This window comes from Peromyscus maniculatus, chromosome 22 (genome assembly GCF_049852395.1).
Source record: "Peromyscus maniculatus bairdii isolate BWxNUB_F1_BW_parent chromosome 22, HU_Pman_BW_mat_3.1, whole genome shotgun sequence".
Taxonomy (NCBI): domain Eukaryota; kingdom Metazoa; phylum Chordata; class Mammalia; order Rodentia; family Cricetidae; genus Peromyscus; species Peromyscus maniculatus.
The window spans coordinates 4,608,300-4,629,166 of record NC_134873.1 but is presented as its reverse complement, the minus strand read 5'-3'; the positions used below and the strand labels follow the sequence as shown (position 1 = coordinate 4,629,166).

The window sequence follows — 20,867 nt, the reverse complement described above, 5'->3', positions numbered from 1 at the left end:
TTGCAGGTGGAGCCAGAGTGTCCTTTGAGATCTTCAAGGAAAGCAGGGACCACGCCTGCAGCCCACAGCGCACCTCAGCCTGCCAGGCGCCTGCTGACCCCTCCCCACCTGGCCATGGCATAGCAGGAAGCCGGGTCAGGGGCTGGGAAGCAGCCCATTCACCAGCCCGCGGCCCCCCACCCGGGTTAAGGGCCCAGCTTCCGGGGAAGGGCCCGTGTCTTGGAGTCACCTTCCTGCACAGCTTCCGGGCACTGGCGCATGCTGGGTGAGGGGGGCGGGGGGATGGGACCCAGGCAGCCACAGTTCTGAGTCCACACACCTGAGTCTGGTGTCTTCTACTCTCTCTGTGCCTCGGTTTCCCCACTGTGATACCAGCCTCCACCTGCCACACACCCTGCCATGGGTGCCTCAGTTTCTACTTCTAAGAAGATCCTGACAGTCTGCAGGCTGGGTAGGGGTCAGGGGTCATGGCAGGAGCAGACAAAGTCTCACCCTGTGTAGTTAGGGTTTCTGTTGCTGTGATAAACTGCCATGACCAAAGGCAACTTAGGGAGGAAAGTGTTCATTTCAGATCATGTCCTTCATGAAGGGGAGCCAAGGCAGGACCCTGGAGGCAGGAGCTGATGTAGAGACCATGGAGGGAGCTGCTGACTGGCTTGCTCCCCATGGCTTGCCCAGTCTGCTTTCTTTTGTTTTGTTTTGTTTTGTTTTGTTTTGTTTTGTTTTGTTTTGTTTTGTTTTGTTTTGTTTTGTTTTGTTTTGTTTCAAGACAGGGTTTCTCTGTGTAGCTTTGTGCCTGTCCTGGATCTCACTTTAGAGACCAGGCTGGCCTCAAACTCACAGAGATCCGCCTGGCTCTGCCTCCCGAGTGCAGGGATTAAAGGAGTTCGCCACCACTGCCCGGCTCAGTCTGCTTTCTTATAGCACCCAGGCCCACCTACCTGCCCAGGGATGGCACTACTCACAATGGGCTGGGCCCTCCCATGTCAATCATTGATGAAAAATACACCTGCACAACCCAGCTGAGTGGTGGTGGTGCAGCCTTTAATCCCAGCACTCAGGAGACAGAGGCAGGGGGATCTTGAGTTCGAGGCCAGCCTGGTCTACAGAGTGTGTTCCAGGATAGGCAGGGCTACACAGAGAAACCCTGTCTGGAAAAACAAAACAAACAAAAAAATACCCCCAAAGGTCTGTAGGTTTGACCACAGACCAACCTGGTGGGCCTTTTCTCCAACTGAAGTTCTCTCTTCCCAAATGGCTCTGCTTATGTCAAGTTGCCAAAACCCGAGGAGAGCACACTCCCCATGTTGGTGGAGACAGACTTCAAGTGTCTGAAGACTGGGCCTCCACAGGGGCCTTAGGAAGGCAGAGGAGGGGGAGGCTCTTGGAGACTGGAGAGAGCAGAGCAGTGGAGCAAAGGTCCTGTGGCCGCCTGAGGCAGGAAGGACCCAGGACTCTAGCCTTCCTTCTCCGGGTGCGGCACAACCCTGGGGGTGTCGATATGTAGACCGGTGCCCCTCGATACGGGTCTGGGCCAAGGGCAAAGCACGGGAGGACAGTGTGCCGATCTTGGAGGAAGGTGGGACAGAACTCAGCGCTGAGGCCCAGGGTCTACCCCAGACATGTCCAAAGCCGGCCAGCTCCAGCCCCCCGGCTCTGCTGGAACTGCAAGGTCTCGTGCGATGAAAGGACACAGACAGGGGTAACTGACACGTCAGGTAGAACAGTCCCAGGAGAAACCCCCACTGCGGGGCGTCCGCAGGGGACCCCACCATCCAGAACCGAGTCTGGCCTCTCTGCCGCCCCCGTGTGGCCACCTCTGGAAATGAAGTCAGAGCTCGAGTCGGCCGGGGTGGAGCCGTCTAGGACTGGCTGATGTCCATGCACTTGACCCACCATGGTGACCCCAGCCTCTAGCCTCAGCCTTCCCGTCCATAGAACTGGGGCCTGGAACCTTCCCAGACCTTCCCTGCTCGTCCGTCCGTTCCGCCTGCGTTCCCGGGTCCCTGACTCTCTGCCTCCTGCGGAGTGGAGGTCGGGCTGGGAAAGCCCCCCGGGAAACTCCCACGGAGTAGGGAGAAGGGGGAGGAGAGGCAGGGTCTCAAGACGGCGGGAAGCCGCCAGCCCGCTGCTATTTAAACCGCTTCCCTTGGCGGTCACGAGACAGAGGGACGACATGGAGTCCAGCCTGGTCCTCCTGCTGGCCCTGGCCATGGCGCCCTTCCAGCTTGGCAGTGGTGAGCAGGGGTGTGGAGAGGGGAGGGGGTTTCGGGAGATGAGTGAGCACAAGAGAAAGAGCTTTGGGGGTGCTTTGAAAGCCCAGGGCTTTGAGAGGCTGGCCCGGGGATCTGGGGCTCTAGTTGCCCTCTAGTCAAGGCCAGGGACCTGGGGCAGGGGTCTAGAGCCCTGGGGTCTCAACCCAGGGTCAAGGGTCAGGACTGGAATCTGGAACCCAGTTGCCCCAACATGAGTTTAATGTTGTTTCCCCTCAGGCCAGTCCCTCCATGTGGATCCCCCTGATCCTGTGGTGGCTGTGGCCAAAGACACATCCCTCCGGCTCAACTGCAGCCTGCCCTGTGACGAGGGTGTCGCCCAGGTGCAGTGGCGTGGCCTGGACACCCACCTGGGCAATGTGCAGAACCTCCCGGGCAGCAGCATCCTCTCCATACACGGCCTGCTGACAGACGCTGGCACACGTTTGTGTGTGGGCTCCTGTGGGGGCCGAAGCTTCCAGTACTCTGTGCAGATCGTGGTGTACGGTGAGGCCCACTCTGTCCTTCTAGGTGCCACCTACCCAGGGTATCAGGACCTTGCACCACACCAATGCCATCACCCACCAGGTCCCTGCACCCCACACCCACAAGGCTGACACATCCGCCCTTCCTGTCCCAGACACCTAAGGCACAGAGCTCCATCATCACCCCAACCAAACCTACCTCCTCCGCCTGGCTCAGCCCTGGGCCCCATCTTCCATCCGCAGCCTTCCCAGACCAGCTGGTGGTGTCTTGGTCAGGACAGGACCAAGAGGTGTCCTGCACGGCCCACAACATCTGGCCCCCAGACCCAGACATCCTCTCCTTCACCCTGCTACTGGGAGACCAGAGGCTGGAGGGGGCCCAGGTCCTGGAATCAGAGCAAGAGGAGGAGACGCAGGAGGCCGAGGGCACGCCGCTGCTCCGAGCGACACAGCGCTGGATGCTGCCCGCCCTGGAGACCCCTGCCCCCCCTGCCCTCTACTGCCAGGTCACCATGCAGCTGCCCAATCTGGTGCTAACCCACAAGAGGGGGCTCCCAGGTAAGTCCCCGGGGCCCACCTGCCTCTGAGCTGGCTACTCTGGAGCTTGAACCAGGATTGTGTGTCCCCACCTGGAGAGTCCCAAGAGAACTGGTCACAGTATCTGCCCTGTGGGGCAGCCAGAAAAAAGACTAATTCAAAAGATGAGGGCCTATTCTGCGCCAACTCCAAAATGACAGCTCCATCATTTCCTGTCTGTCCTGAAAGACTAGGATGGGGTAAACACTCAGTAGGTGTTTGATAAACACTGCCAAGCAGACTCGGGGTAGGTCCCAGCACTCAGAAGGTGTTCTACAAATGCTGGCCGAGCAGATGCACAGGACTTGGCACACTATAGGTGCTGTATAAACAGTAGTCAAGTAGACTCTTAGAAACCTGCACCCAGTAGGTGCTTTATAAACAGTGGCCTAGCCTTTAATCCCAGCACTCAGGAGGCAGAGGCAGGTGGATCTCTGAGTTTGAGGCCAGCCTGTTCTACAGAGTGAGTTCCAGGACAAACAGAGCTACATGGAGAAACCCTGTCTCAGAAAACCAAAATAAATACATAAATAAGCGGGGCCTGGAGAGATGGCTCAGTGGAGAGATGGCTCAGTGGTTAAGAGCACTGACTGCTCTTCCAGAGGTCCTGAGTTCAATTCCCAGCAACCACATGGTGGCTCCCAATCATCTGTAATGAGATCTGGTGCCCTCTTCTGGCCAGCAGGGATACATGCAGACAGAACACTGTATACATAATAAATAAATAAATAAATAAATAAATAAATAAATAAATAAATAAATAAGCGGTGGCCTAGTAGACTCGGACAGGACCCAGGAAGTTCTGTCTGTGTCTTCATCTCCTGGCCCAGCCACTGTGATGCCCTGTGTCACTTGAGTGACAGGGGTGTGTGTGTGGGGGGGGGTGTTTCTGTCCTAACACCGGGCTGCAGATGAAGAAACTGGGGCAGGAGAGAGGCCAGGGGCTACAGAAGAACATTCTGTTTGCAGTCCTACAGAGCCGGACCTCACCAGAGCCCCCCAACACCACCTCTGCCAAGCCCTACATCCTGACCTCAGCACACACGACTGAGGCCAGCTCCACTGGGCTCCCCAACAGCACAACCCTGCCGTCTGCCCCTCCTCGGTCCACACTTAGCCCCAGGACTCTGAGCTCCGCTGGAACTTGCTCTCCCGAGATCCACCAGGACCAGGAGGCAGTCTGGCAGCTACTCTGTGAAGCATCCTGTGGGCCTGGAGTGACTGTGCGCTGGATCCTGGCTCCTGGCAACCTGGCAGCCTACCACAAGAGGGAGGCCGGGGCTCAGGCATGGCTAAGCGTGCCTCCCCCAGGTCCCATTCCTGAGGGCTGGTTCCAGTGCCGCCTGGACCCCGGGGGGCAGATAGCCAGTCTGTACATCTCCAGTCAGGTGTTCCCAAAACCCTGTGAGTGCTGGGGCCCTGGGAGGGATGGACATATGGGATTTAAATGATAGTTGGGGCGGGACAGTGGTGGTGCACACCTTTAATCCCAGCACTGGGGGGCGGGGGAGCCAGGTGGATCTCTGTGAGTTCGAGGCCAGCCTGGTCTACAGAGTGAGATCGCTTTCACATGGCTGAGGCTGGCCTCAGACTTGGTGTGTAGCTGATCCTCTTGCCTCAGCCCCGTAAGCGCTGGGATAACAGGGGTGCACCACTACACCTGTTTCAATGGTTGAATTTTAAGACACATTAATTAGCTGGGGAGTCCACTCTTAAACCACAGGGCCGATGTACAGTTCCCTCGGTGGGGTCGCAGGCACCGGGGCTGATGATACCCTTTTTCCTACTCTTCCAGCCTCCGGCATCACCCTGTGGGTTGGCAGCTTGGTCCTGGGGCTGCTCGCGCTGGCCTTCCTTGCCTACCGCCTGTGGAAACGCTGTGCGCCGCGTGTTCCCCCAGACTCCAGCTCATGCACACTCCTGTGAAGCTGGGTTTGGGGCAGTCAAGGCGTCAGAGTGCGGCCCCTTCCCTTGGTGGTCAGCACATCTGCAGGTTCATTCCCGCTGCTCGCCCGGCGCAGAATAAAGGCCCCCTACCTGGCCACTGCTGTGTCCTGTCATGCTGTAAAATAGAGAAGCTTTGCGCATCTCTCAGGCCTACACCCGGGGGCCCTGGAGACAGGCGGGCATCCCAGTCTATCTTGGCAGGCCCGAGCAGGATGCTAGGCTGGGAAACGCCTGCGCTTCCTAAGAGCAACTAAGGAGGTGCCCAACGGCCTGGGAAAAAACGTACTTGGGGGGCAAACACCGAGACGGGGTGTGAGGCGGGCAAGGGATGAAGGTGGCAGGCAGAAGGGTCCCAGAGAGCCACCACACAGTTACAGCAAGGGCATCCCCCAGTGGTCAGGAAGGGTAACTAACAGCCTGGGGGAGGGCGGGGAATCTGGTGGAGCCTCGCTCCCGGCGAGCTAATCCTTTCAGGAGGCCAAGTGAAGCCAAAATCCCGGCAGAAAAGGACTGAATCCCGCCCTCAGTCCCAGATTCCCGGTGGACGAAGCCCCACGCGCGCTTGATGGGGTTTCTCTGGTACCCGGGGAGCCTGGTTGCTAGGAGACCATGCTTCCGAAGATTTGCCCACTACCAAGATGGCAAGCAATCGCGCTTCAAGCCAGAAACCAAGCCCTTCCTGGGGGACCATTTTGAAGTCTGGCAAGCTCATGACTCCGGACCGAAGTAAAGAGATGCAGTCACGGAGTACCAGCAGAGGCATAAACGGAGAATGCCGGTGAGGGCACAGGGGGATAGGCAGCCTGTGCCTGTCCCTGCCGAGACCCCGTCGGAGAGGAAGCCGCTCCTCTGCCCTCAACAGAAATGGCCGCCCAAGGAGGATGCTTTGTCGGCGCCGTGAATTATGGCAGCGCTTCCGGCCCCGCTGCCCTCAGCAAAGATGGCGGCCGTGGAGAAGCGGCGGCCGGCCGTGGCACCTGCGGCCGGTTTCGCGGACAGCGGCCGGTCGTCGGTGTCTCAGGCGGCGGCGGCGGCCGAGAGCGAGGAGGATTTCCTACGGCAGGTCGGCGTGACGGAGATGCTGCGCGCCGCCCTGCTGAAGGTGCTGGAGACGCGGCCCGAGGAGCCCATCGCCTTCCTGGCGCACTACTTCGAGAACATGGGCCTGCGCTCGCCGGCCAGCGGCGGCGCCGGGGAGCCGCCAGGCCAGCTCCTCCTGCAGCAGCAGCGCCTGGGCCGCGCGCTGTGGCACCTTCGCCTGGCTCACCACTCGCAGAGGTGCGGACCGACGGCGGGCGGGGTGCCCGGACTACACCTCCCGACAGGCCCCGCGCGGGCTGGGCTCCACCCACCGCCGGCGCGGGGCCTGTCGGGAGGTGTAGTCTGACCTCTTTTCCCGGACCTGGTCCGTTGGGGGGCGGTGTAGCGTCCGGAATACAGCTCCCGGCATGCTTCGCGTAGCCTTCGGCCGCTGTGGCCGCGGGCTGTGCTGGGAATTGTGGTCCTGGTAGGAGGTATTGGGAGTTGTAGTCCACCTTCGCTGGAGCGTCCAGATGATGATGGCCTAGTTAGTGGGTTTTTTTGCTTTTGAGCTTGTGCTCGGTTTCTCCCCGCAGCCCAGGGTTTTGGAGGTCAGGAAGCCATCCCTGCGGTCAGAGCGTAAATAGCTGCGGTGCTTGTCCCGGAGACGGGCAACCTGTGTGCTGAGACCCCACCCCGCAGTATGGTCCTGAGATGCACCCGCAGGGCACAGGCTGGTCCAGAGCCCGGCGTGAGCCGTGCAGGGAGGCCTGGAGCTCGGCAGTTGCTCTGTGCCCCGGTGGGGAAGATGAGTGAGGGGCACTTCAGTGCAGTGGATGGGGGAAGTTGATCAGTAGGCGTCATCAACCAGAGTGAGAGAGTGGGTGAGCTGGTGTCTGGGTCTCAGCAGGGAAGTGGCTTTCCAAAGGGTGCGTGGAGGAGGGCTCAGAAGGTGTTGGGCAGCAGTGACCCCGGCTTCCCCGAGGGAGTGAAAGTCCAGGGCGCGTTCCTGCTGGTTCTCTCCTGGAGTCCCAGAGAAGCTGCAACAAGTCGGGCAGAGCAAGGTGGATCTGAGCCAAGCAGACACCTCTGCACCAGGGGCAGAGCAGGGTGGATCTGAGCCAAGCAGACACCTCCGCACCAGGGGCAGAGGGCCCGGGACCCCCAGACGATGGCCAGGAAGGGAGGGGTGGAGCAGGACGAGCTGATGGGGCCGGGGTACGGTCGGTCGGACAGGCACAACGGCTGGGAGACCAGTGGTTCTGGGAGGTTGCTGATCACTTGGTGAGGAGCTCGAGCAAGAAAGTGGACAGAGTCTCAGCTGAGACGGCACTGGGGTGTGAGTGGGGAGACTGAAGGCCTCTGTGTGGCGGGCTTTCTTCTGGGCCACAACGAGCTCCCAAATCATGACACAGAGACTTAGTTATGAACGCTCGCTCCACCTTAGCTTAGACTGGTTTCTTGCTAGCTCATCTGCATTTTGCCTCGGGCTTTTTACCTTTCTTTCATTCTGTTTATCTTTTCCTGTTTCCTCTTGTCTGGCTGCCGCCTGGCCCCAAGCATTGCCCTCTCTTTCTCTCTCCTCTTTCTCTCTCCTTCTCTCTCTCATTCCTAGATTCCTCCTCCTACTTATTCTCTCTGCCCGCCCGCCCCACCTATCCCTCCTCTGCCGAGCTGTTGGCCATTCAGCTTTTTATTAGACCAATCAGGTGTCTTAGGCAGGCGAGGTGAAACAGTAACACATCTTACATCTTAAACAAATACGGCAGAAACAAATGTGACACATATTTGCCCAGTTAAATCAATATTCCACAGCAGAAACAAATGTAACACATCTTGACATAGTTAAAGTGATATTCCACAGCAGAAACAAATGTAACACATCTTGACATAGTTAAAGTAATATTCCACAGCAGTAACACATCTTGACATAGTTAAAGTAATATTCCACAGCAGAAACAAATGTAACACATCTTGACATAGTTAAAGTGATATTCCACAGCACTAGCAGAGGAGCAAGCCCACAGGCCTGCACCGTGAGGTGCCCCAGGGAAGGAGGGGCCAGGAACAAGCTGCCTCCTAGGGCATCTGTCTAGATAAGAGTCTCCCAGGGCTGTGGGGGACCGGCCCCCATTATTTACCCCAGAGACTCTTGAGGAATGAGGGATAAGAGACTTAGAAATAGAGAGGAAGAGAAACAGAGAGAAAACACAGGACAGACTCGGGTGGGCCTGGATCCTTAGCCACAGGCCTAGAACTTTATTCCAAAGGTCTGTTTATAGCAATGCCAAGGGGTGGAGCCAAAGCCCTCCCCCTTGCTAGTTACAGTCACCTGGTGCCCAGGCCCGGGGTCCAGTCAGCCTCCTGTGCAGCCCTGCGGGGTACCGCACTAGGAAACCTAGTGGGCTCCAACACAAGGGTGAAAAGCAGTCAGCTTAGTGATTTAAAACAGGAACATTGTGAGTTGAAGTCACAGGCCGCCTGAGGCTCCGGGGCAGGGTTTGTGACCATGTCACCAGGTCTCTGTGCCCTGCCAGCCGCTGGGTCCGTGCCTGGCATCCTCTGACACGGCCTCATCTTAAGCAGCTGACCGTGAAAGCTGTGTGTTTACCACATTCTGAGGTTTGTGGGTGTGAACTTGGGGGTCACTGCTCACCCCAGGACCTAGTCTTATACCACTAACTCGGCAGCTCAGGACAGCAGGGGACATGGAAAGGAGCCAGCAGGCAGGTGGGGTCCCCAGAGATGCAGCCATGGGTGGACCCAGGAGCCACAGCGTGTCTGTGTCTGATGTCACAGAGCTAGGCCTCTCTTCCTCCCCCAGCCGCTGCTCCCCACTTCAGACCCCATGATGGATGTCTGTGAAGAGTGGGTCCTTGCGCAGTGCTCAGCCTGGGCCACCACACACGGCGGCCGCTGACACCCGTCAGCAGAGCCGCTTCTCTGGAGCTGAGGGGCCACGCTTCCCAAGTCCCTCCAGGTCTCTATGTAGCCTGGTGTCCCCATCGGCCACCTCCCCAGCAGCCTGTGAGCGCCACTTAAGATCACTCTTCACCCCAGATGACTGAAGCATTGGCCACGGCGGGGGAAGCCAGGAGTCAGACCCGTGCGACAAACCCCTGCCACCTTCCTGGCTACTGTGCTGCTGATAGGGCGGGGGAGGGGCGCTGACCACACTGTCCCTAAGCTGTCAGGGAGTCATTTCTATGATCAAGTACAACGTAATGATCTAAAATGACTGAGTCACTAGCTGGTCACACTGAGGACAATCCAGCACACGCCTCCCCTCGGGCACAGCCACTCTCCATGAGGCACCCCAGACCCTGCAGGGTGCTCAAGAGTGTGGAGGAGAGCTGGAACAGGGGTATGTGCTCCACCCCATACATCCATACATCATCCAGCCCCACCCCAGAGAAGGCCACTGGCAGGAGGAGGGAGGCCCCGCTGCCTGCGCACAGCGTGAGCACTCAGCAGAAAGAGCTGCAAGGCGGAGCCGCAGCCCATGCTCCCCAAGCTCTGGGGCTCACCACCTTGTCTGTGCCCCTCACCTCTCAGTGACTCAGTGGGGATCCCCAGGAGAGGATGTGAGCCATCCCAGAGGTGGGTGTCCTTGTGCCAGGCGTGATTACCCGACCTGTGGCTGTAAACACCCAAGGGCAGGGTGGCCCTCCCCTGTGCCGGCACGAGATTGTGCTGTCCATCCCCGCAAGAATCTGGAGTTGCAGAATGGGGTTTGCACTCCTTGGGTAAGCAGAACAAGGCTCACAGAGACAACAGCGTCAGAAAGCCAGTGGCCCTGGGAGACAGGTGTGGACCTGGTCCAGGAACAGAGCAAGGGCCCACCCAGGCCTTTTACCCCTGGAGGTCACTGCCAGAGAAGGCAGGATCAGGACAAGAGAGCTAGTGGTTATAGGTCAACCGGAGTATCAGTCAGGAAGAGCTATGTTGTGCTGCTATGACAAACAGTCCCAGAGTCTCCGTGGCTCTTAACACAGCTGGGGCCTGCTAAATGCCCTTCACAAAAGACACACGGTCTGTTCTCTGGGTGTCTGCAGCTGGCTAGGATTTATTAAGCACCTACTACATGAAGGTCTCTAGAAAATGAAGCATCCAAGAAGCCCCCAGGAGGTCAGGATGGAGCAGACCACCCTCATTGTGAAGCTGAGCCACACAAGGACCAGAGTAAGGTCCACTGCCAGGCAGTTACTCTCTGAGTCCTACATTGAGACTATCGGCTTACTCAGAGCCTCGATTTCTCACAAGGCTGTGTTCATGATCACCACTGTGGCCCACAAGAAGGGACCACACCCTGGGGTCAGGGGAGGAACCGCCTGACTCACCATACCCTCTCTGCTCACTAGCCACAGGTTCATGTCAGAACTGGCCACTTTGTGTCTCAATAAAACTGTAATTACAAGACATGGTGGAGATGCAGGGAGAATGTGGGTTCAAGGCTCAGCTACTGAGAGACTTTGCTTCAAATTAAACAGCTGGCTTGTCACAGCTGGCTTGTCACAGGACGGCTGCACAAAGACGTCACAGTAAGGCTCAGGTGTGTGCATGATGGCAGTGAGGACTGGCGTGTCCTCCCCTGCAGCCGTGTGCTGGGGGCACAGAGCTGAGAGATGCCCCAACGTGTCCGCTGGTGGTTGAATGGCACAGTGCATTCTGTACCCGGTGCATACTGTGTGCAGGTGCATTCTGTACCCAGTGCATACTGTGTGCCGGTGCATTCTGTACCCAGTGCATACTGTGTGCCAGTGCATTCTGTACCCAGTGCATACTGTGTGCCGGTGCATTCTGTACCCGGTGCATTCTGTACCCTGTGCATACTGTGTGCCAGTGCATTCTGTACCCGGTGCATACTGTACCCTGTGCATACTGTGTGCCGGTGCATTCTGTACCCGGTGCATACTGTACCCAGTGCATACTGTGTGCCGGTGCATTCTGTACCCGGTGCATACTGTACCCAGTGCATACTGTGTGCCGGTGTGGGGGCCCGCCTGGCAGAGCCCTCATTAGCATGTGCAAGCCACTGGTTCCAGGCCCAGCACCACATAAAGTGGACACGGTGCACTCAGGACGTGGAGGCAGGAGGATCAGACTACACGAGACTCTGTCTCAAACAAACCCCGATGGCTCATCCAGTACAGGTGCTTGCGGAATTTTGACGACTTGAATTCATTCAGTTTCTGGAAGCCATGTGGAAACAGAAGTGACCCAACTCTAAAGGATAGCCCTCTGACCACCCACACATACAGACACACATGTACATGTATGGTTACGACTAATAATAAGTTGGTTTTGTAACAAGGTCTCACTGTGTAGACCAGGCTGGCCTCAAACTCAGAGATCCTCCTGCCTCTGCCTCCTGAGTGCTGGGATTAAAAGATTGCTCTACCACTTCCTTTTTTAAATTTATTTATTTTTATTTTATGTGCATTGGTGTTTTGCCATGGGTGTCCAGTCCCCTGGAACTGGAGTTACAGACAGTTGTGAGCTGCAGTGTGGGTGCTGGGAATTGAACCTGGGTCCTCTGGAAGAGCAGTCGGTGCACTAACCACTGAGCCATCTCTCCAGGCCTGCTCTACCACTTTCATCTTAAATATTCTTTTAAATTTGATTTTATATGTATGGGTGTTTTGCCTGCAGGTATGACTGTGAACCATGTGCATGCCTGGTGCCTCGAAGGCCAGAAGAGGGCGTCAGATCCCCCAGGCCTTTGAGCTACAAATAGTTGTGAGCTGCCATGTGGTGCTGGGAATCAGCCCCGTCCTCTGCAAATGCAGGCCTACCGACCGAACCATCTCTGCAGCCCCGTAAATAAATCTTAAGAAAGCAGCTAAAGAGATGGCTCAGTGGTTAAGAGCACTGGCTGCTCTTCTAGAGGTCCTGGGTTCAATTCCCAGCAACCACATGGTGGTTCACAACCATCTGTGATGAGATCTGGTGCCTTCTTCTGGCAGGCAAACACACAGATAGAACACTGTATACATGATAAATAAATCATTAAAAAAAAAAAAAAAAGCAATCACACACACACACACACAAAAAAAAAAAAAAAAAAAAGCCGGGCGGCGGTGGCGCACGCCTTTAATCCCAGCACTCGGGAGGCAGAGGCAGGAGGATCTCTGTGAGTTCGAGGCCAGCCTGGTCTACAGAGTGAGATCCAGGACAGGCACAAAGCTACACAGAGAAACCCTGTCTCAAAAAAAAAAAAAACTTAAGAAAGCAAACACTTGGGGTTCCTCCATGCCTGGTGCTCTGGAGGAAGGGGCATACAACTGGATTGCTGGGGTGCCGGGAAGGTCTGGAAAGGCTCCGGGTGGCCAGCCAGGATGCAGGGCCTCATGACACCCCACTGTCCCCACAGGACCGCTTTCAACAACAACGTGAGCGTGGCCTACGAGTGTCTGAGCGCCAGCGGCCGCAAGAAGAAGCCTGGGCTGGACGGGCGCACATACAGCGAGCTGCTGAAGCGCGTGTGCAGAGACGGCGGGGCGCCCGAGGAGGTGGTGGCCCCGCTTCTGCGCAAGATCCAGTGCCGGGACCACGAGGCTGTGCCGCTGGGTATCTTCCGGGCCGGCATGCTGTCATGCTTTGTGCTGCTGGAGTTTGTGGCGCGCGCGGGCGCCCTCTTCCAGCTGCTGGAGGACCCGGGCCTGGCGGTGGCCGATCGGCGTGTGGGCCAGGCCGTGCTGGACACGCTGGAGGGCGCGCTGGGCACGGGAGACCTGGCGGCGGCGCCCACACACTACCTAGAGGCCGGTTCCCGCTTGGGCCCCGACAATCTGGCACGTGCCCTGGACAGGGCGGCGGCTGGACGGCGGCCCAGCGCACCCATGTCCCGAGAGGAGTTCCTGGAGAAGGCTGCCGCCCTCTTCATCGCCAAGGTCAAGCCGGTGGGCTGAGTCCAGGACACACGCACACCCCGCCACCTCCCCGGGAAGGCGTGGACTTGGGATCTGCAAACCGGTGTCCAGACAACCTGCACAGGGCCCTCCCCCAGGGAGGGAGACCTGGGTGGACCCTGCAGGACCAGCACCTTCAGCTCAGTCCCCTCTGTACTGGCCTGTCTTCCCTACTCACAGAAATAAAATCTGAAAAGTCCCAGCCTTGCTGGTCGCCTGTGTGCAGCTCCCTAGCCATTGCCAGGCACTGCAGGTCCCTCCCAACCCAAGGTCCCTCAGGATCACCAAAGAAGATGAGGGGATATTGGGAGGATTTTCCCAAGGACAACATATCTCTGCTGATGTCAGAACTTGTAACTTCCTTAGACCGCCAGCCCCCAAATCATGAGACGGAGACTAATTATGAATGCTCGCCCTTAGCTTGGTTCTAGCTAGCTTTTTTTCTTTAACTTAACCCATTTCTGTTCATCTGTGTGTGCTGAGGCTCCTTTACCTCACCTATTACTGTCCATCCAGCTTTCAAGTTTCCTCTGTGTCTGCCTGACTGTCCTCCGGTTGACTGGCCCCCTTTTCTCTCTGCCCGCCAGCCCCACCTGTCCCTCCTCTGCTGAGCTATTGGTCATTCAGCTTTTTATCAGACCAATCAGGTGCCTTAGTCAGGCAAGGTGAAACAGTAACACATCTTTACATAGTTAAACAATTATTCTGCAGCACATCTTTACATAGTTAAACCAATATTCTGTTCCACAACAAGAACTCCACTCCTAAGGTCCTCACGGGGATTCTAGGCGGGGCTCCACCCCGACCACGCCCCCAGCCCTCACTGGGGGATTCCTGGCAGGACAGCTGGCAGGAATCAGATCTGCCCTTCCACCAACTGAACTCAGGTCAGTTTTGGTGGCAAGTGCCTTTACCAGCTGAGCCATCTTACCTGCTCCAGTTATTTTTTTTTTATTTTTTTATTTTTTTGGTTTTTCAAGACAGGGTTTCCCTGTGCGCCTTTCCTGGAACTCACCCTTGTTATTTTGAGACAAGGTCTCACTAAGTTGCCTCAGCTGGTTTGAACTCATGACCCTCCCGCCTCACCTTCCCATGCAGCTTGAGTGACACCAGGCACCACCTTGCCGAGCTGCATGGATGCTTTCTAAATCCCATGACTGAGTAGAGACCGGATGAACCTGTCCCATCTCTCAGCATTTCTGGGACATGAGCCAATCAACACTGACCAGATGAGAGATTTCCAGAAACTTCCTCGGTGCCCTAACTCCCCTGGGAGCTCTCTCGGCAGGTAAGAGGGAGAAACTTCCAGAAACTTCCTCAGTGCCCTCTCGCCATGGCCAGGACACCAGAGTGACAGGAATAACAACCTCACAGCCTCTGCTAGCTCAGGAATGCTATCCTGCCGGACTTGGCTCCCCTGCTGTATGAAGACGCCCCTGGGGCTGCGGGGAGGGTGCGCCGAGCAGAACCTGGATGCCAGGGTGAGGGTGCAGTGGGTTTGGGGCGCCCAGCAGTGAGCAGACCCGATGCAACCCAACCGCAGCTTCCTGAGCAAGGCCCCTCCCGTTCTCCACCTCCTGGCCTGCACCAGTCACAGATCACCCCATGACCTACAGGGTGTCCCTGCAGGTGTCAAGCAGGGAAGCATACCTCTCGGAGAGATGAGAATGAAAACCTGGAGTAGATTGACTTCATCAGCCTGGACCAGACTTCAAGAGTCAAATGCCCCGAGGTTCATTGTCAGCATATTTAAAACAATGCAATTTGGGGAAAGGTTTCCTAGGTACAATCAGTGAATTCCAGGTGTAGAATAAAGCTTAAGGTGTGACTAGGAAGAAACTCCTTTACAAAGTCCATGTGACCATGAAGGTGGGTTCTATAGTTCAAAGGCCTAGAATCTAGTGTGGTCTCTGAGAGAGAGCGCGTAGAAATCATCAGGCCATAGAGTGCTTTAGACATCTCCCCTAAGGATGGGTAATGGTCTAGGGAGGGACTGTTATTTATTAAGTGGCACTGTTTACCATGCAAGAGAAGCCACAAGGCAGAACAAAACCCACTATAAGAGTTATTAAGGGAAAGGAATAGAAAGGCTGTGCATAGGTCTATGGAATGACTGCGCAGGAAGAGAGAGAAGGAATAGGTGGAATCCGCTTTTATAGGTACCCACACACATACGCACATATGGGCTTACGTAGCTACGCCACACATGCAAATAGATTACATGTTCACGCAGCGCAAGGATTACATAGGACATAAGGCCCTAGGATGACTAAGCATCTTGCCTGGCTACTGGACAGGGCATACGTGGTCATGTAGCTGGGGGAGTGGCCAGGAATCCTCACAGGGAGGAGTCTGGAATAATCATTCTGGGGTCTTCCTCTATAGCAAAAGGTGAGTGAGGTCTGCTTCCACAGATAGCAAAAAGGTCGCCAGGTCTTTAACAAACCCACTCTCAGCCTTCTGGATGGAATGCAGGTATTTGATTTTATCTCCTCCAATGAGGAGACTCCCCTGTGTGGTTAACATTCCTGGTTCTCTTAGTGCATCTCTTTGAGTACAGGACCTCTGGGCCCCCAACAACTCTCCTGTAAACTGTAGCCTGAACCTCTGGAGACAAGCTGGGATGCTTGACTAGGAGGCCCTGGATTGAACTCTGCAACCATCTGGTCACCACAAGGCATGGAAAGAGTTGGCACTAAAGACTCGGCTGAGGAGTCACCTGGATTTTTGTTTTGTTCCATTTTAATGTCCTCTCTGTTATCAATTATTGTGCTGAGGGAACACTGAGGGTACCCCACGCGCAGGGAAACATGCTGGGCAGACGTACACCATGCGGGCATGGCAGCGGCCACTAATTCACAACCCAGATGCTGCATCCGTGTGGAGAGTTTATTATAATAGAGCGATGAAGAGAAAGATATGAGGAAGAGGGAGGGAGAGAGAGGGGGGGGAGAGAGAGAGAGAGAGAAGGAGTGCACTTTGTGGGAGGAAAAGCGGAAGAGAGAGGAAGGGGAGGAGTTTTTCCTTAGAATGAGGCTTTTACATCGCAGGGCAGCGACAAGGGGTGGGATTTCAAGGGTCGGGTCAGAATAGTGACACTCTCCCTCACTCTGTCCAGACACTTTGGCCTCTGGCTAGTTTGGATTCTCTCCTCTTCAGGGCCTTTCCACGTCCGTTTCAGTTTCCTGTGACACTGTTCTCCATTCATCCAACAATTCACGTGTGGCTCGTTCCTAGCACACACACACACACACACACACACACACACACACACACACACCCAGACAGGGTTTCTCTGTGTAGTTCTGGTGCCTGTCCTGGATCTCGCTCCTTAGACCAGGCTGGCCTCTGCCTCCTGACTCCTGGGATTAAAGGTGTGTGCCACCAACTGCCGGCCCTTTAATACAAGAGGTGTCTGCTTATTGCAAACAGTATTAAATAAAAACATTCCATAGGTGAAGAGGCAGAGCAAGCAACCAGTAGATAGGAAGTAACCATAGAAGGTAAGAGAGAGTCAGGAGGATGGATAGAGAGGCACACAGGAAGTGGAAGAGGAGGGACATTTGAGTTTGAGGAAGTTTTGAGATTGTACACTGGCTGAGGAAGAAGGTCAGTAGGGTGCTTTCTCTGCCTCTCTGAGCTAACAGGCTTTCACCCCAGCATCTGGCTCCAGAGTCTTTGTTGGTAAAATCAAATGATTGAGCCGGGCGGTGGTGGTGCACACCTTTAATCCCAGCACTTGGGAGGCAGAGGCAGGCGGATCTCTGTGAATTTGAGGCCAGCCTGGGCTACAGAGCAAGTTCCAGGTCAGGCACCAAAACTACACTGAGAAACCCTATCTTCAAAAAAAAAAAAAAAAACCCACAATACCCTAGAGCCTCCCTCAACCCCAGCCCCTCAAGAAACCACAGCTGTGTGCTTAGCTACCTGCCTCCAAAATGCCATTTTTAAAACAGAGTCTCATGTAGCCCAGACTTGTTGTGGAATAATATTTTTGTACACTGTGAAGATGTGTCACTCTGATTGGTTTAATAAAAAGCTGGACAGCCAATAGCTAGTCAGGATTTCCAAGCACAGAGGATACTGGGAAGTAGGGCAAAAATGCCAGCAGACAGAGAGGAAGCCAGATCCCGAGTACAGAGTAACCAACCACATAAAAAGAGCAGGTTAAAAAATATTAGTTGAGCCAGGCGGTGGTGGCGCACGCCTTTAATCCCAGCACTCGGGAGGCAGAGGCAGGCGGATCTCTGTGAGTTCGAGGCCAGCTGAGGGAGGAGAGGGGACTTTTGATAACATGGACACTGTTGTGAGTCACTGGGGAAGCCATGTTCATGGAGGTCAGACTGGCTCAGTAGGCAGAGCGCTCACCTGCCATGCACAAGGCCCAGGGTTCCCTCACTGTCAGATGCCATTGTCAGGAGCTATTGTGGGCCATGACACAATTACAGTTTATAGCAATTGATAATTCAGATGTCAGCCCACCAGTGGAATGTTCTCTGATGGGCTAACCTGTAGGTCAAGGCTTGCAGGCCACCGACTCTGAACGCTGCTGCCTTCATCTGAAATTTCTTGTGCAATAACAGTGATGATATCTCTCCATCGCTGTGCATTTCCATAAAATGTGTATATGTGATCTCATGGTTAATCTCAATCTTATGGGCACATACATCTGTGGGTGTCAGAAAGATGACTTTTTGTTTAGCTGTATAATGTTGACACGTAGAAAATACACTAGGAGATGCTTCATCGACAGATCCATTGTCCCACGAGACTGTAGACAAACCCTGCCTTGTTCCTTTTACTCAGACTAACAAAAATAGCAATCTCGCGTCAGTCTAACACAAACTGCACACATTTAGCTCATTTTACCTCAGAGCAAGTTCAAACTAGACTAAAGGCCTTTGAAAATAGATCATAAGTTTACAACGTCACAGTTATGCACAAGGTCAGAGTTGCAGGTGTCCACCAAGGTTACAAATGCAAAATATCCTAAGAAAACCCTGCCAATTCTTCACTTGTCAAGTCTGCTGATAAAAAGCTATGTCTCAGAGTTTGTCGCACCAGCCACTGTGCCCCCTCCCTCTGGTCCTGAGACCTTGGAACCTTGTGTTACCATGGTAATGGCTCTGCTCCTTATTGTCTATTCTAGGAATGTGCTATGACCTTGAGAGTTTTGAAACTTTTCTCAGGATTGCAAGGAGTCTCCTGTTAGAAATGTAAGGATAGTCAGACAAGAGAGGAGCTAAGAATGAGAGCTGAAAAGAAGCTGTAGACTTAGAGAAGCAGGAGAATAAAGAGACATGCAACAAAGTATGATATGAACAGATTCATTCCTTCACCCTCAGATGTACATCCAGTCAGTAAAGCATTACGTAGTCTACCCCTGGGGGTCCTCATATCCCCCTTGTTTAACAAGCATCTCCTTTAGAATGCAATTAAATCTTTCAACAACTACTTGTCCTTTATTCCTGTAATGTGTTTTATGTTGTAACACACACACATACACACAAATGTTTCATTTTATTGTAAACATAAGCTGGGGCATTATCAGTTTTTATTTGTATCGGTATACCCATTACAGTCCTTGTTTCTAATAACTGTGTAATTATAGGATCAGCCTTTTCAGAACTTAAGGCAGATGCCCATTGAAATCCAGAGTATGTATCAATAGTGTGATGAATATATTTTAATTTTCTAAATTCTGCTAAATGAAATACATCCATTTGCCAAATTTCTTTTCTTTGTGCACCTTTAGGATTAGTTCCTGCAAGTAAAGGAACTTGATTATATAAAGAATGTAGCACGAATTCTAATTGGTCTTAATAATAAAAACCTGGAGTCAGATATTGGGATAAATGCTGAAAGATCAGAGAAGTAAAGGAGAAGCCAAAGTCACCTGTTACCTCCATGACTCCTCAGACTAAAAAGGGGTGAGATCCTGTCTCCACCCACCTTATATTACTGTCTTCACCTCCCTAGTGTTGGGATTAAAGGTGTGTGCCACCACTGCCTGGCCTCTATGGCTAACTAGAGGCTGGCTCCACACTCTGGCTCCACACTCTGATCTTCAGGCAAGCTTTATTTATTAGAGCACAAATAAAATATCACCACAAAAGAACAAACAGTAGAGGATTTTTTTTTTTCTTAGCCTGTTACCAAGTAACGGAAACTTTTTTTTCCTTAAGTGTAGGGAGCCGCCATTCTAAGATGGTGCTGGCTTCCTGGTAGCCCAGCTGTAAACAACTCCATATTTGGCTATGCTCTGGGGACTACGTGTCATGTGACCCGAGCATGCACAAGTATGGTAATCGACCTTATGTCCTCAGCCTATCCTGTGGCTCCCCGTGTTCGCATTCTGGCGGGATCCAATCACAGTACGGCACGTTTGCCTGATTCCCTATATAAGCAGCTGCAATTTAGTTCTCGGGGCCCCTCACCTCCCGCTCTCCCTTAATCAAGAGGCGCTCCAATAAAGTGTGATCTGAGAAGAATCCTCGAGTGTGGTTGTTCTTCCTCGCTGGCCGAGGAGCTCGCCGCACTTAAGCCCCTACTATTAACATGTTTCTTAAGAAATTCTGAATCTTCCAACATATTTCCTATCAATGATTGATCAGTTTCTTCTTTTCCTCTTGCTAATGGTCCAGGCAACCTAGTATGATACTGAACGTGGGTGATATAAAGTGGGCAGCCCGTTCTCCAACTGCCAGTTGTAGTTATGCAGACAATAAAGTCAATTCTGAACTATCAGGATGAGTTCAGCAGTTCCTATATACAATACAACCCTTTCTGCATTCTGAGAATCAGTAATTATGTTAATAGATTCATTAAAGTGTAATAAAACCATTAGAATGGCATATAACAATGACTTTTGAGCTGAAGTATATGGACTTTGCACTATTTTACTTATGTTTCCTGCTTTGCAACCAGTCATTCCTAATTTTTGTTTGTTTGTTTTTTCGAGACAGGGTTTCTCTGTGTAGCTTTGCACCTTTCCTGGATCTCACTCTGTAGACCAGGCTGGCCTCGAACTCACAGAGATCCACTTGCCTCTGCCTCCCGAGTGCTGGGATTAAAGGCGTGCGCCACCACCACCCGGCTCTAATGTTTTTGCATCAGTATAGAATGTAAGAGCCCTAGGAATATGTGCTGTTTTCACTATGCAGGGAAGAATCCATTCAGTTTTTTTATAAACTGAAGTCCCTTATTTTTTTTGATATTTGTTGTTAATTTCTCCTAAAAAATTACAAGTTCTTTGCCAATCATCATTAATCACCATGCTTGCACAATTTCAGCATTAGTATAGGGTCCTACTATCTCAGTTGGATCCATTCCTGACAACTGACCAATTCAAACACCTTGTCTATATAGCTTGTCTTTAACTTTTAATTGTGAGCTAGGAAAATCTATTCTAAAAGATTACCCTCCCTAGTCCAGTAGGGGAATGATTGGAAGGTAAAATTACTAAAATACATTCAGTTGTGAACCAAACCAGCTGTGGAAATCTGCAGGAACTCCCCCAACAGGTGACAAATGGCCTAACTCAAATGGGTCAATACAAAATGAAAAAACCCACAAGTTCCCATCCAGGGAAGGTCAGGTATGGCTGGATCCAGGAACACTAACCGAAATGAGGCCTAATGGTACACACTTGGCATCCCAGGAACTTAAGAGGACCA

The 20,867-nt window shown here is 53.6% G+C and overlaps 2 protein-coding genes across 2 annotated transcripts; both read left to right on the top strand.

Moving 5' to 3' along the window:
- The first annotated feature begins 1,897 nt into the window (after positions 1 to 1,897).
- Positions 1,898 to 5,239, top strand: Madcam1 (mucosal vascular addressin cell adhesion molecule 1). The gene is made up of 5 exons (XM_006978234.4): positions 1,898 to 2,237; positions 2,493 to 2,759; positions 2,981 to 3,295; positions 4,283 to 4,717; positions 5,109 to 5,239. Exons 1-5 carry the CDS (start codon positions 1,898 to 1,900, stop codon positions 5,237 to 5,239), a joined length of 1,488 nt encoding a protein of 495 aa, XP_006978296.2.
- A 794-nt stretch (positions 5,240 to 6,033) lies between these two features.
- Tpgs1 (tubulin polyglutamylase complex subunit 1) lies at positions 6,034 to 13,393 on the top strand. The gene is made up of 2 exons (XM_006978233.4): positions 6,034 to 6,538; positions 12,654 to 13,393. The coding sequence occupies exons 1-2, from the start codon at positions 6,165 to 6,167 to the stop codon at positions 13,189 to 13,191; spliced, it is 912 nt and encodes a 303-aa protein (XP_006978295.1). The 5' UTR covers positions 6,034 to 6,164; the 3' UTR covers positions 13,192 to 13,393.
- The last annotated feature ends 7,474 nt before the right edge of the window (positions 13,394 to 20,867 follow it).